This window comes from Catharus ustulatus, chromosome 20 (genome assembly GCF_009819885.2).
Source record: "Catharus ustulatus isolate bCatUst1 chromosome 20, bCatUst1.pri.v2, whole genome shotgun sequence".
Classification (NCBI taxonomy): domain Eukaryota; kingdom Metazoa; phylum Chordata; class Aves; order Passeriformes; family Turdidae; genus Catharus; species Catharus ustulatus.
Genome location: NC_046240.1, coordinates 1595926 through 1610627, shown reverse-complemented (window position 1 = coordinate 1610627; position 14702 = coordinate 1595926). Strand labels below are relative to the sequence as shown.

General features: G+C 50.0%; 1 protein-coding gene across 2 annotated transcripts in view; it reads left to right on the top strand.

The window, feature by feature from the left end:
* Positions 1–14702, top strand: part of DNAH9 (dynein axonemal heavy chain 9) — a 152691-nt gene that overhangs the window by 29203 nt on the left and 108786 nt on the right. For both annotated transcript variants that reach the window (XM_042779855.1, XM_033076654.2), the window contains exons 21-29: positions 219–357; positions 1120–1407; positions 2104–2314; positions 4468–4595; positions 5605–5713; positions 6314–6461; positions 8134–8308; positions 10393–10566; positions 12159–12366. In XM_042779855.1, the coding sequence (XP_042635789.1) occupies positions 219–357; positions 1120–1407; positions 2104–2314; positions 4468–4595; positions 5605–5713; positions 6314–6461; positions 8134–8308; positions 10393–10566; positions 12159–12366 (1580 nt within the window). The remainder of the gene's footprint in view (positions 1–218; positions 358–1119; positions 1408–2103; positions 2315–4467; positions 4596–5604; positions 5714–6313; positions 6462–8133; positions 8309–10392; positions 10567–12158; positions 12367–14702) is intronic.

The following is a 14702-nucleotide window of genomic DNA, read 5'->3' as shown; positions in this document are numbered from 1 at the left end:
ACAGATGGTTTCAGCCTTGTGCACCAAACTTGGATCGGGGAATCCACAGGGAGGACAAGGGAGCCGTGTCCTGTGCCATGAGAAAGGCAGTATGGGCAGACTGGGAGAGTCTCCAGTGGCTCACTGGAGAGACCCTGCAAGATAAAGCTACAAATCCTCTGCTCTCGAGCTCTGTAGTCAACACTTGCTCTGCAGTCTTCTCCTGCCTGTCTCCCTAGGCCCTGTGCAATGGTTGTGCCAGACTTTGAGCTCATCTGTGAGATTATGTTGGTGGCCGAGGGCTTCCTCGAGGCCCGGGCCTTAGCCAAGAAGTTCATCACGCTCTACCAACTCTGCAAGGAGCTCCTGTCCAAGCAGGTGAGCCCTCTGCTGTGCCATCCATCCCCAAAATCAGGGATGTGACACTCTACTCAAGATTCCCCAAATCAGGGATGTGACACTCTGCTCTAGATCCCCAAAATCAGGGATGTGACACTCTGCTCTAGATCTCCCAGGCCCAAAATCAGGGATGTGACACTTTGCTCTAGATCCCCAAAATCAGGGATGTGACACTGCCATGCACCTCCATGGCTGAAGCTTCACAGCTTGGGAGTTCCTCTCATGCCTCTCTAGGATTCCTTTCCAGCAGTGTCCTCCTGCCCCTGCTTGGTGGATTGTCCTCAGGCTGGGAACCTGGTGATGGAGAAATTTGGGTGTCTGAGGCCTCAGGATGGACTCACAAGCCTTCTACCTCAGCAGGTCCTGCATATCCAGGGCTCTGACAGGCCTTGCTTAACCTGCACAAAGGCCAAGCAAACTGCTTTAGGGTTTAGGGAAAAAAATTGCTTAGGTTTCCAGAGTGCAAGTCCAGCTGCTGACTTAGTGCCAGCTCTGAGCCCAAGTGATGGCATGAACAGCTGAATTATTTGACTTGTTAGTTCTCTCCCTGGTGGGAGGCTCACCTTCTGAAATGGAGACCGGGTGACTCAGGCTGCTGGAGGTCTCTGGCCATGACACAAATGATGAATTTGGCTGCATTTCCATTGCTGCCTGCTCTGGACTGCTGGTTCTTCCCGCTGCCTGGAGCTGTGTAGGCACGAGCTCGGCCCTGTTTTTATTTCTTTCTTGCCCCTCATGCAGGATCACTATGACTGGGGGCTGCGGGCCATCAAGTCTGTGCTGGTGGTGGCCGGCTCCCTGAAGCGCGCAGACCCCGAGCGGCCCGAGGAGCAGGTGCTGATGCGCTCCCTGCGTGACTTCAACATCCCCAAGATAGTGACAGATGATGTGCCAGTGTTCCTGGGGCTCATTGGGGACCTGTTCCCTGCTCTGGATGTGCCTCGGAAGCGTGACCTGCGTTTTGAGGCCGTGGTGAAGGAGGCAGTGCTGGAGCTGCGGCTGCAGCCCGAGGACAACTTTGTGCTCAAGGTAACACCAAGGGATTTTCTGTTCTACCTGCACCATCAGCAGCTCAGCTAGGTTTTCTCAGCTAGCTTTGCTTCTTCAAAGAGGGCTCTGCACAATCACAGAATCACAGAATGGTTTGGGTGGGAAGGGACCTTCAAGCTCAGCTCGTTCCACCCTTTGCCATGGGCAGGGACACTTTTCACTATCCCAAGTTGCTTCAAGCCCTGTCCACATCATCTTGGACACTTCCAGGGGTGGTGCAACCATAATATTCCCCTTGCAGACAGACCTTGATGGAGGACAGTCAGCTATGCTGGGTGTGACTGCTCCTAAATCCAGCTCTGCCTCTGCCCTGGATTTACAGAGCCTGGCTCTTGCAGGCTCGGGCACATGCAGCCCCTGGAGTGCTGAGTCTCTTTGGCTGGTGGCAGTCACATGTGAGCAGTGCTGGAGGTTTGTCTGCCTGCTCAGGATTTCACCCATCACTGTTAGAGTGGTCAGACCAAACTCTGGGTCAAATCCCTTTGTGTGTCTGGGTCACAAATTTCTTTGCAGGAGGCCCAATGAGAGCTAATTTCACAGAATGGTTTGGCTTGGAAAGGACCTTAAAGGACATCTCATTCCAACCCCCCTGCCATGAGCAGGGACTCCCCACACTATCCCAGGTTTTCACATCTGAACTGCAGCTGTGTCTGAGCTCTGGGGGTGTTTCCCCAGGTGGTGCAGCTGGAGGAGCTGCTCAGTGTCCGGCACTCCGTGTTCGTGGTGGGAGCTGCAGGCACAGGCAAGTCCCAGGTGCTCAGGTCCCTGCACAAGAGCTACCAGAGGATGAAGCGCCGTCCTGTGTGGACAGACCTCAACCCCAAGGCAGTCACCAATGATGAGCTTTTTGGCATCATTAACCCAGCAACGAGAGAGTGGAAAGATGGTAAATGTCTTTTCATGGCTGAATTTGGAGATTAAAAGGGTATTTTTAATGAAGCTCCTGAGTGGCAGCAGGATGATGGGTCTCTGTGTGCAGGTCCCACCGTCCAGGTGCTGCTCCCAGTGTGAGGGTTTGCTGTTGGAAGGACATGTAGGGTGTCACAGCTTTTTGGGAATTGAGACTTGCCATAAGGATAATTATCATGTCCATTAACATTTCTCAATTCCTGACTGGGGCAGGTTGTTTTTTGGGCTGGGCTGCTGATGGAAGATGATTCCCTCCTGCCCTGTGCTGGGCACTGGGGCCCCCCAAAGTGCCATCACCAGGTTTCTGTGTCTGGACACTCCCAGCAGCCTTTGAGAGGTGTTTTTTCCACTAAATATCCCTGCCTGATCTCTAGCACACGGCATTTGCCAGGCTGTTGATGCTGATTGCTCCTGAGGAGGATGAGATGAGCATTTAAAACCTGCTGAAAGATTTCAGAGATGTGGAGTGAAAACGTTGGGTTGTGACTAATCCAGAAAGGCAGCTTTGATTCCCTGTGTGGCTGTGCTGGAAGCTGAGGGGAGGTGAGGGAGGACAGCTCCATAAATCATCCTTGGCCAGAGGTCTGCAGGAGAGGAGCTGCCACCACCTCCCCTGCCCCCTGCTCTGCTCCAGTGCCTGGGTTAATTTCTTTTTAATTGTGATTGGGGACCCTAAATCAAAGTGACAGAGGGGAGTGTGGGATGCAGGCAGCACCCTGCAGAGAGAGCTGCACGTTGGGATTGTGATCAGGGACTGTGGGTGGCACTGGACAGCAGGAGAGATATTGGCAGGTGGCTGTTCTCAATCCTCTAATGTTTTAAGACAACTTACAGGACTCCTCTTTGATGGCTCAAAGCAGATATTTTCTGCATTAACCATTCCCTAAAATGTTGTTTCTTGATGTCAAAGAGCAGCCAGGCCATTTTCAGCACAGCCTGACCAGAGAGGATGTGTCTCCTTATGGATCAGTTCCTCCTTTTCCTCTTCCCAAGTTCATCCTGTCACTCATTTCACTGCCAGAAGCTGGAAAGTTTGTACATGTTAGGTGGACAAAGGTCCCACAAGGAAATCCTGAAAGTGTTGTTTGTAGAACCAAACTCTTTCAAATCCCAAGAGCCCTCTGTGGTGTGGATGCCCAGGGCTGGGAGAGGGGCACTTCCCTCTGGCTGCTGCCATGGTGTGTGATGTGATGCTCCCAGGCAGGAGCTGCTGCTGCCACTGACAGTGCTGGAGTGGTTGCCAGGCTGTGTCCATGAGGGATGGAGCCCAGGCAGAGCAGGGAGGTGTTCTCTCTGCCCCCAGCCCGTAGCTGTGGCAGCTGAGCTGTTCTGCATTTCTGCTGCACAAGCTTTGTTCTGGTCGTGCAGCGCCACCGGCGGTTCCTGACCCGGGTCACGAGGGAACAGCTGGTCCTGGAGAAACTAAAAGCATGCCTGTCACAATTCACCACAAGAGAGGCTGGTTTTAATGTTTGCCTGGTGTTCCTTCATGCAGACCAGCCTTTCCCTTGGTATTTCCTCGTGTGGAGGAGAGTGATGGTTTTGTGGAGCTCTCATTTGCCCTGCAGTAGTTCTGCTCTGTTCCCAGCCTCTCGCTCTTCCTAGCATTCATTATTTACTCCCCTTGAGACTCTCTATATTCTCTGTCTCCTTGATTTTACTGACATTTTGTTCTGTCACTCAATGTCAGTTTGGGCTTGTTCTCCCCTCAGTCTCACTAAAGCCATGACCCAGTGTTTAAAGCATCTTGATTTTCCTGATGTACTTCAAACCACAGAAAAAAAAAAAACCCAAATATAAGAATTTCCAAGGCATATTCAGATGGTTTTCTCTGCATTTTGTAGTTTGTGGGGCTTTTTACCTCTGAATATCTGCTCTTCATTTTTCCTATAGTTTGTGGTTTTCTGTGGGAGTGAAGCTCATATAGGCCCACAGTCATTCTCAGTGATAATAACTGATAATATTTTTTTTCTTCAAAGCAGATATCATTATATAGTATTATTTATGTCCAGATGCAAAGAGCTATGAATGTTTAAGGGGAAAGCATAATTTTTAGGAAGTTGCTGGAAAAATCTGTTAGAGCAGGTGACAAATTCAATGTTCATCAACATATTGGTGTCACCCTCCCAGGACTGTTCTCATCAATCATGAGAGAGCTGGCCAACATCTCACATGATGGTCCCAAGTGGATGGTACTGGATGGAGATATTGATCCAATGTGGATTGAATCTCTTAACACTGTGATGGATGATAATAAGGTAATGGATGTAAGCTAAAGAAACAGGTATTCCTTGTTGGGTGTGATTCAGCCTGGGAGAAATGCAGATTGTAATAACATCTCCTGGAGCTGTGTTTCTTCAGACACACCAAACAATATTGCATAAAGGCAATGGTGCATGAGGGAAATAACTTAAGGTTTGTTTTCATTGGAATTTCCCTTTTCTGGAGAGTCATGCTTATGAGTAATTGCAAATGTCCTGATCATAACTTTAGGCCTTTAGAAGTAGGGTAGAGAGATAATTTTGTGTCTTTTCCCCACCGTGAGGGAGTGTTTTGGTTTCTGGGTTGTGGAAGAGAGAAGGACCATTCTATGCCTGTCAGAAATCAGAATGGTGTGGGTTGGAAGGGATCTTAAAGACCATCCCATCCCACCCGCTGCCATGGGCAGGGACACCTCCCACTGTCCCACGCTGCTCTAAGACCTGTCCCTTGGACACTGCCAGGGATCCAGGGGCAGCCACAGCTGCTCTGGGCACCCTGTGCCAGAGCCTGCCCACACTCCTAGGGAACAATTCCTGCCCAATATCCCATCCATGCCTGCCCTCTGTCTGTGTGAAGCCATTCCCTGTGTCCTGTCCCTTGTCCCAAGTCTTTCTCCTGCTCTCTTGGAGCCTCTTCAGGTACCAAAAGGCCACAGGGAGGTCACCCCAGATCCTTCTTCAGGGTGAACACCCCCAGTTTTCTCAGCCTGTCTGAGAGCTAACAGAGCTGCTCCATCCTCTGATCATCCTAGAGCCTCTTCTGGATCTCTCCAGCAGCTCCAGGTCCTGCCTGTGCTGGTCCCAGGGCTGGGGCAGCTCTGCAGGTGGGGTCTGACCTGAGGGGGCACAGGGGCAGGATCCCCCCTTGTCCTGCTGGGGCTGCAGCCCTGTGCAGCTGTGCCTCAAGGAGCTGGGCTGGGCAGCTAAGCTCAGCAGTGCCAAGTGCTAAACACTCTCCATGCCTGTTCCTGGCAGAGCTTGAGGCTGTCTCTGTCTGCACATGCAGGTGCTGACCCTGGCCAGCAATGAGAGGATCCCCCTGAGCCCCAGCATGAGGCTGCTGTTTGAGATCAGCCACCTGCGCACGGCCACCCCGGCCACCGTGTCCCGGGCAGGTGAGTCCTGCCGCAGCTGCCCCTTGCAGCAGGTGCCATCCAGGGCTGCTGTCAGTCTTCTGATGGCCAGCTTGGTCCCTCTGAAAGCTGCCAGGCTGCCTGTGGTGTGCAGGGTGTGTTCCTGAAGCTCGGGACACACTGAGGATCCTGAGCCCACATGGGGTCTGTCATTGTCATGGGGCTGTACTCGGAGTGTTCCTGCTGCTGCTGTGGGATCGTGGGTCATGAGAGAACACTCCTGCCCAGCTCTGTGTGGACCTGATGAACAGAGAGCAGTCTCTACCCCAAAGAGTTCTGCTCTGTTGGAGCAGTACATGGGAACAGGGAATGAAGGTGTCCCCTGGTGGCTGGGGCCCAGAGCAATAACCTGGCTCAGCAGCACCATGTTCTAAATTTGGGGCAGGGTCATGAGAGGTGTCCTGGTTTCCCGAGTTACATCCCTTCACTGTTAATGCTTCTCCTCTGCAGTGGAGCAGGGAGAGGGGGCAGGTGATGAGGCATGAGGTGTATTTGACAGGGTTTCAGTTGTTTGAGAGTAGCTGGAAGTTTCTGGAAGTTTCTGCTGTGTCCTTACTCCTGTCTCTTCTCGTCCACCTTGAGGGATCCTGTACATCAACCCCTCAGATCTGGGCTGGAATGCCCCTGTGAGCAGCTGGATTGACAGGAGAGAGGTGCAGTCTGAGAGAGCCAACCTGACCATTCTGTTTGACAAGTACCTGCCTGTCTGCCTGGACACCCTCCGAACCAGGTACCGCTGCAGGGCGCTGCTGTCTCCCCTGCTGAGGGCAGGCAGCCACTCACCACCTCTGAGACCAGCTGTGCTCCAGGGCTGGCCAGGGTCCTTCTTGTCCCCAGGAGCCCTGGGTGTCACTGCCTCCAGCTCCAGGGAGCTGTGGGGTGAGGGGGCAGCTGGCACTGCTGCCCATCCTTGGGTCTGAGCTGGTTCTCCTTGGATATGGATTTGATGGTTCCTGTGCTTGTATCAGTTCTGTATCTCTTGGAAATTTAATCCAGGATATCCTAAAGGGAGAGTCTTTCCAGTCTCTTGATGTGTCAGGCCAGACCTGAGTTCACAGCACAAGTTTTGGGTCAGTAGAGCAGATTTCAGATCACTGCTGAAACAAAGTGTGGAAGATGCAGAGCAGATCCTAATTTATCCCCTCCCCACATCTTTCCCTGCCCCTTGGGGATGAGGAGGAAGCTGGTGTTTGTGTGAGAGGGTGGGATTGCTGCAGAGGCAGTCCTCTCTTGGATTTCTTTCCTGAAGCATTTGAGCACAGCTGAGTCCCTGTGTGTGAGACTCCAGCCTGGGTGTGTTCCATGGCTGAACATGAAAAACAGAACAAGGAGTGGTGGTTTTAAACAGAACAAGGGGAAATTTAGTTTAGGTATCAGGAAGAAATTATTGGCTGTGAGTGAGGTGAGGCCCTGCACTGGGTGCCCAGAGCAGCTGTGGCTGCCCCTGTATCCCTGGCAGTGCCCAAGGTCATGTTGGACATTGGGGCTTGGAGCACCCAGTGGAAGGTGTCCCTGCCATGGCAGGGGGCTGAAACAGATGACTTTTAAAAGTCCCCTTCCAACCCAAACAGTGTGATTCTCCATCCTCTGCTTGCTCCTCATACCTGCAGTTTCATTAAGAAAATAAAGGAAAAACAAAAAGAAAATGAAAAGTCAGTGAACACCTGAAGCTGGGCACCATCAGCCCCAATGAGGAGGTGTCAGGAGGAGCTGCTTGAGTGCCAATCTTGCTCCTTGGGACTGGGTGTTGGGAATCTTGCTGGGGAGCTGCTCTCTGGGTGCCCAAGCTTTAAAGCTGTTGGCAGCAAAGCCCATTGAGCATCTCCAGCTCTCTCTGCTGAGCAATTGTCAGACCATGAAATCCCCAGGATTAGCTGCACCAGCCCCGAGCTGAGTATTTTGGTAGCTTGCTTAATTCAGAAATTGTAGAACCAACCTTTCAAATAGCTCTAATTACTTTATGGAGGACTTCAGTACTGCTACAATATTAGTTTGGAATTCTGTAAGTGTAGCTTAAACGAATGTAAAATGGCAAGATGAAAGGTTTTATTTTATTAGTGCTCTATTTGACTGCTTTTGAACTCCTCGTGCTCCCAGGAAATCATTGCCTTTAGCAACTCCTCCATTTTACTTCTTTCAAGAGGATCAAAGTTTTTAAATGCCTGAAACTTCTGATTACTGTTATTACATGTGTGTGTGGCAGTGCCAGCAGGGCCAGGCAGAGGATGGGTGCTCTCCTTAGTGCTCTTCCAGGGAATGAGAACCCACTGCTGATAAGGATAATGCTGATATTCTGGAAAAGCAATCCTGCCTTGCTTTCCTGGGCTGGAAGCAACCCTGGTGCTTCACCCAATTGGTGCTTCACCAATTTCCCAATTATGTTTTTCGTTCCCCTTCCTCAGATTTAAGAAGATTGTTCCCATTCCTGAGCAGAGCATGGTTCAGATGCTGTGTTACCTCCTGGAATGCCTCCTGACAGAGGACAACACACCTCCTGACTGTCCCAAGGAGCTTTATGAGCTTTACTTTGTCTTTGCTGCTGTCTGGGCCTTTGGTGGGTCCATGTTCCAGGACCAGGTAAGAAGGCAGGTGCCACATCAGCATCTCTCAAGAGACCTTTTATTGCCTTTTTTTTTTAGCCTACTTTTTTCTACTTTCCCAGACCTAAAGCTGTGTCAGTGATGCTGTTTGACCTGGAAACCTGAACTAAACAATCCCTTTCATGAAAGACCTCATTATCCAGGGGGTGACACTGGAGAATGGCCAAGCTCAGCATGGTGCTCCCTGGGTTCCATCACCTTGAGATGTATGGAGAGCATGACCAGCTTTTGTGGTCCTTGTGGAGGATTTAACCCTCCATACCCTGTGTGCCAGCTGGGAAAGCCACAGCCTTGGTTCTACCAGTGCAGGGTGACTTTGGATTTAAGCCTGGGGAGCAGGGCTGGCTGGTGCATCAGCAGAGGAACTTGAGTCCCTCTTCTGGCTGGAGCGTGGCTGGTGGCACTTGGACATGGCGTCCCCGTGCCATAGCAGCTAGCCCTGGCATGGCAGGGCCTTGGCACAGCTGGGTGCATGGCAGGAGGGACTGGGAGCAGGCTCAGCATCCCTCTGGGAGGATTCTGGGCGTTGCTGACTGTGCTGCTCTGTAAATGTCAGGGAGGAGAGTGTGAGCACACAGCGTCCGAGCGAGGGGGAGCCTGATGAAAAATGATCCAATATAAAAGCTGTTTATTGCTCCCTGCTGAAGGTGCCCTTCCTGGTGACCTTTTGCTGCTGAAATGTCAGGAGAAACAGGCTGGAAGGCTTCCCACTGCTCGGCGTTTGTTGGTGGGGAGCAGGGCCCCTCTATAAAAACAAATGATAGATTTGCCATTTCCAGGCTCTGAAATTAGCAGAAATCCATATGGGGTTTTTGTTAAGGAAGCAGTGTGAGCTCGACACCATTCTAGCAATAGAGCTGGGGCTGGGGCTGCTCCACTTAAGGGCTCAGCCCCTCCCAGCACTGCGAGCAGGGTGAGGCACCACTGTGAGAAAGCTTTTAGCAGCACTGCACATCCCTTTTGTGCCGCCGGGCTGAGGAGTTGTGACAACGGCAGAAAGGAGATTACAGACATTCTGCCTCTCTGGGTAGCACGAGACTGCAAAATCCTGGATGCTAATCATGTGTTTTCCAAATCCTCTGGTCTTTGAAGTGTGGTGGCTTGGGGAGCTCTGCAGAGGACACTCAGCTCAAAGCCAGGTTTCCTGAGGGAGGCTGAGCACTCCTGGGTCCCACCTGGTCCCAAAAACCCATTGGGTGGCTATGGGGAGGAGACATCTAATAGAGATGCCCCAGGAACAAATTGTGCTGCTAAAACTGGTTCAGTGATGCATCTGCTCTCTCCCAGACATCTCTTTAGCAGCACTTTCCCCCTCCTTCCCCCCATTTCTCCCAGGGCTGAGGCTGCAGTCCCTCTGCTCTGCGTGGGAAGGGTTCAGACACTGCCTGGCCCAGTTTCACAAAGGAGACCCGAGGCAGGGAAGGGACAAATCCTGACTTTGTCTAAAGCAAAAATTGACACCCCAGCTCCCAGCAAAAAGGTCAGATTCTTTAAAATCTTCATGCATGGAGAGATAGAAGGGGGAAAAGCAAGAGATCAGGAGCTTGCTGGGCCCTATGGCAGCATTCTTTGCTGAACTGGGATCTGCAGTCCTGCTGCTCCTGCTTGAAAAGAGGCCAGAAAACAACAGCTAAGTGTTTGCAGGGTGGTGTGATTTATGAGGAAGAGATTTGGTATGCATGCTCTGACTATCCATGGCCACGGATGGAGATGGATGTGGTGTCCTTGTCTGTTGGAAGAAGTAGGCACCAAAAATCAATCAAGTGTCTGTTTAGTCATAGGCACGTATTTCTCTTTTCCAAATTGATCCCTCTGTCTAATCTCAGACACACTAGGAGTGATCAACACAGAGGATGAGTTATTTAGGGGAATAAATAGGAGTGATGAGAAAAAATGAAGAAAATGAAAGATTAGACTTAATAATAGGAAAAAGGATAAAATTGTTATGCTGTGGAATATTTTTAAGGACTAATCCCACTCTGGTGGACCAGGATAAATAGCATTCTCCACCTCTAATGAATTTCTCCAGATTTGCCTTTTTCTCCTCTTTTTGTCCTGCAGCTCGTGGACTACAGAGTGGAGTTCAGCAAGTGGTGGGTGGCAGAATTCAAGACAATCAAGTTTCCTTCCCAGGGCACAGTCTTTGACTTTTATGTTGATCCAGAAACGAAGAAGTTTGAGCCTTGGTCTAAACTTATTCCCCAGTTTGAATTTGATCCAGAGGTGCCACTGCAGGTGGGTGACCCGGGCAGGTGCTGGGCTGGAGGAGTTTCTGTATTTTAGTGACTGAACCTGGGTGTTTCAATGAAGTCTGGTGAAAGGGCAGGCACTGATGGAATTCTTTATGGGATACAGCTGAATTACCCATCTTTTTTGCTGTGCTTTGACTGTAGCAGCACAGCCTCCATCCATCTTCCAAACATGAGTGATGTACAGCAGGGGCAGGGAGCTGCTGTGCCCAGGGTGCAGAGAGAAGTGGTGAGACAGAACAGGGACAAAGCCTGAGACACCATGACTTGTTGTCATTCTCTGTGGCTGCAAATAGGGATGGCTTTATGTTTGGGCCAAGAAAAGAGTTCCTCAGGTAGTGAATTGTGGTTGCCAATTGCACTTTTCTGGTTTTTTTCAAGTGCCACAGTGAGCAGATGACATGTAAAAATCATCACTGTTTTAGCAAGGTGTGATTCCATGGGGGATCCAGATGCTGCTCCCAGGGGTTCAGCTGCAAAGATGGATTTTAATGGCTGCAAAGATGGATTTTAAAGGCTGCAAAGATGGATTTTAATGGCTGCAAAGATGGATTTTAAAGGCTGGCAGCTACAGGTCATCCTTCCCTAGTGCAGCCTGGAAGCTGGGCTCACCTGGCTCATGCCTGGCTGTCCCAGGAGGTGGCCGTGGGGTGGTGGTGATGCCTTTTCTTGGTCTTAGAATTGAGTCAGACACAGTTAAGGGATGTAAAAGGGTTTTTACCTCAGTAGTTAATAATGTTCTCTATGGTGCAAGAATTTATCAAGGTGGAATATGTTGAAATGCACACCCTTGGTATAATATATATGCAATTTTATAGACCTTGCAAATTAGCATATTTAACAAAGATTTCCAAGGAATGGCATGGCATCTCTTTATTTTACAGTATTCTCCCCAGATGGGTTTGATCCTAGTTTGTAGGATATGTTCTGGAGAGGTTTCTCAAGACAGTGTAAGGCTCACCAGCCTCCACCTGTGAGGCCTTTGGGATGTTTGGTCTTCTCGCCAAGCAGAATACCAGGACTGTGCTAAGATACCAGGCTTAAAGAATTACAAGAATAATGGGAACACATAAAAGGTACATGAAAAGAAAAGGCAAGAAATCATCATGGCATTGATGGCTTGGAGTGCCCACCTAGAACAGAGGCTAGACAGGCTTAGAGAATAAAGTGGGGATTTATTAAAGGCCTTCAGTAGATACACCTTGGGCAGTCAAAGCTTCACGGAGGCTAGACCCAAGATGGGCAATGGTCCCAAGTGTTTCAGACAGGTAAAAGTTTGGTCTATTTGCATATCAGGGGTTAATTTTCCAATTCAGGTAATTTACCCCAGTTTGTTCCCCCTCAGATTCACTTTTGTTTATACTTTTTTGGGGCCTAAGGCTGTGATGAAGACCTTGGTTCTCAGGCTTAGAAGGATCGTTTAATCTGCCCAGAATGTGAAGACAGTAACTAACACTCTATGTGGAGTCGAGTTCTACACTAATGCAGTGCAGGATCTGAAAAATATAATAGCTAAAAACTGAAGGCATCAGCATTGGTGGCAGGGCTGGGGACACTGAGGTGGCTCTGTGTCCCCAGGGCTGCCTGGTGCCCACGGCTCAGAGTGTTTGCCTGCGGTTCCTCGTGGCCAGGCTGCTGCAGCGCCGGCGCCCCGTGCTGCTGGTGGGCACTGCTGGCACAGGCAAGTCTGTGCTGCTGGAGGACACACTCTGCTCACTGGACACACACCTGTTCCTGGTGAAGAAGGTCCCCTTCAACTACTACACCACCTCTGCCATGCTGCAAGGTAAGCTCTTCAACCACGCCAAGGGAGGTTCAGGTTGACATCAGGAAGAATTTGTTCACAGAAAGGATGGCTGGGCATTGGGATGAGCTGCCCAGGGAGGTGGGGGAGTCACCATCCCTGGAGGTGTTTGACAAAGCCTGGATGGGGCACTCAGGGCCATGGTTTAGTTGACAAGGTGGTGTTGGGTCACAGGCTGGACTTGATCTCAGAGGTTTTCTCCAGCTGGGTTAATTCTGGGATTCTGTGATTCTGTGTGTTTCTGTGGAATTCTGTGGGATTCTGTCATTCTGTTGGATTCTAGGATTCTGGGATTCTCTGATTCTGTGACATTGCTGGGGCATCCATTGGTGTTTGGAGTGGGATGTGCACTGGGAAGTTCAAGGAAGGACCTGTGTTGTTGTGGGCACATTCCCAATCCCACAGTGAATCTCTGCTCAGCAGAGTTTTGTGGAGATGATGTTTTCCAACCTGAGAATTTGCATTCTTAACCCGACCACTCTGGTTCAGGGCTGTGCCAAAGCCCAGGCTTCAATCTGCTGCAGTTTTCATGGCTTGTGTTTAACTTGAAGTGTGTCTTTAACAGGCTGGAATTGAAGAGTAAGATGGGTTTCTTGGAGAGGATCCAAACTGTCCTCAGGGTGCAGTGATGGGAATTGCATCCCAATTAGCAGTGAGGATGGTGCTGATGGACAAGTGCAGGCTGGAAGCCAGGGCTGGTTCCTGGGGCTGTGCTCCTATCCTACCACAGCCCAACATGTCCCATGGAGCAGGTCCCACCCCCTCCCCAGGGGGCACAGTGCTTGCTGACCTGGGTGGGGGCTCAGACCCACAAGGAATTTTGGCCCCAGGGAAGTCCATAAGAATATTACTGATGAGGATTTTGAAACCTCAGTGAAAAAAGAAGTTTGAGATTGAGGTAGAGTCAGTTTGCTGTGTAGTCTCTTCAGAGATGAAGAAAAAGCAGGAAATTCTTGAAAGGCAGCTCATTTTGGAATGGTGTCCAATGAGAGATGAAATAATTAGACATATATTTATTAACATAATAACAAAGCAACCTGATTTGAGTTGAATTACAACTGTGAGTCACTGTAAGCCACACTGCATCCTTTATGCAGCTGGGTTTAACCTATAGTAATTTCATGATTATAAGCTGCACCATTTTGACTAAAATTTTGGTCCGAACCCGAAGTGCAGCTTATAATCAGGTGCGGCTTATATACGGACAAAGAACAAAAAGTTGCTGTTTTAGTTTGGAGGACAGGTGTCTGCTGAGAAAGGCAGGAGCTTCTCTTTGAAATGGAGAATGGAAACCCCCTCCCTCCAAATTATTATAATTTGGAAATCAAGGGGCTCTCAGGCAAAGATATGGGAATTAGGAATAACAGTTCTTTACTAGGGAAATTAAAATAGAAATACAGTACTACAAAGAAACAAACTCCAAACCCTGACAAAGTCAGAGTACAACCTGACACCCGTCAGGCAGGGTGTTGGCAGCAGTCCCATTCCATGGTGGCTGCATCCTCCTGCAGTGACAGATGTGGCTCAGCTGGAGCAGTGCTCCTGTACAAGGTGCAGTTTCCCTCCTAAGCTCCAGTGGTGATGTGGAGAAATCCGGTTTTCCTCTGGAGTCCAGTGGAGAAAGGGGCTCCCTTAGTGTCCCCAAACCTCTGTTTTTATCTTGGTAAGAAATGTTGGGCTCTTCTCCCTGGCTGGAGCAACTCCCAATGGGATGCAGTAATTTTATCAGTCCCACAGTGGGACTCAATGGCCATGAGCAGAAAATGACTGGCTGGAGGAAGGATGGGTTGTGAAAAGATAAAGAACAATGCCCTGCCTGCTTTCAATGGATGGCCCATTAGCAGAATATCTGCCGTGGAGATAAGGATCACTGCCCCCACCCTCAACAGATGGTGATAGAACAGATACCTTTTATCACACTCTGTATTGTAACATGCGGCTTATATTCAGGTGCAGCTTGTATATGGACAAAGAATGAAAAGTTGCTGGCACCCAGAAGTGCGGCTTATAATCGTGAAATTACTGTAAATGTCCTGAAATCACAGAAAATTCTGAGTTGGAAGGGACCCACCAGGATCATCAAGTCCAGTGTGAATGTATGGCCCATCTGGGGATCAAATCCATAACCTTGGCATTATTAGCACTATGCTCTGCCCAGCTGAGCTCATCTCCTTCTACTTCCCCAGAGCAGCTGTGGCTGCCCCTGGATCCCTGGAATGTCCAAGGCCAGGCTGGACACTGGGGCTTGGAGCAGCCTGGGACAGTGGGAGGTGTCCTTGCCATGGCAGGGGGTTAAAATGAGATTATCTTTAAGGTCC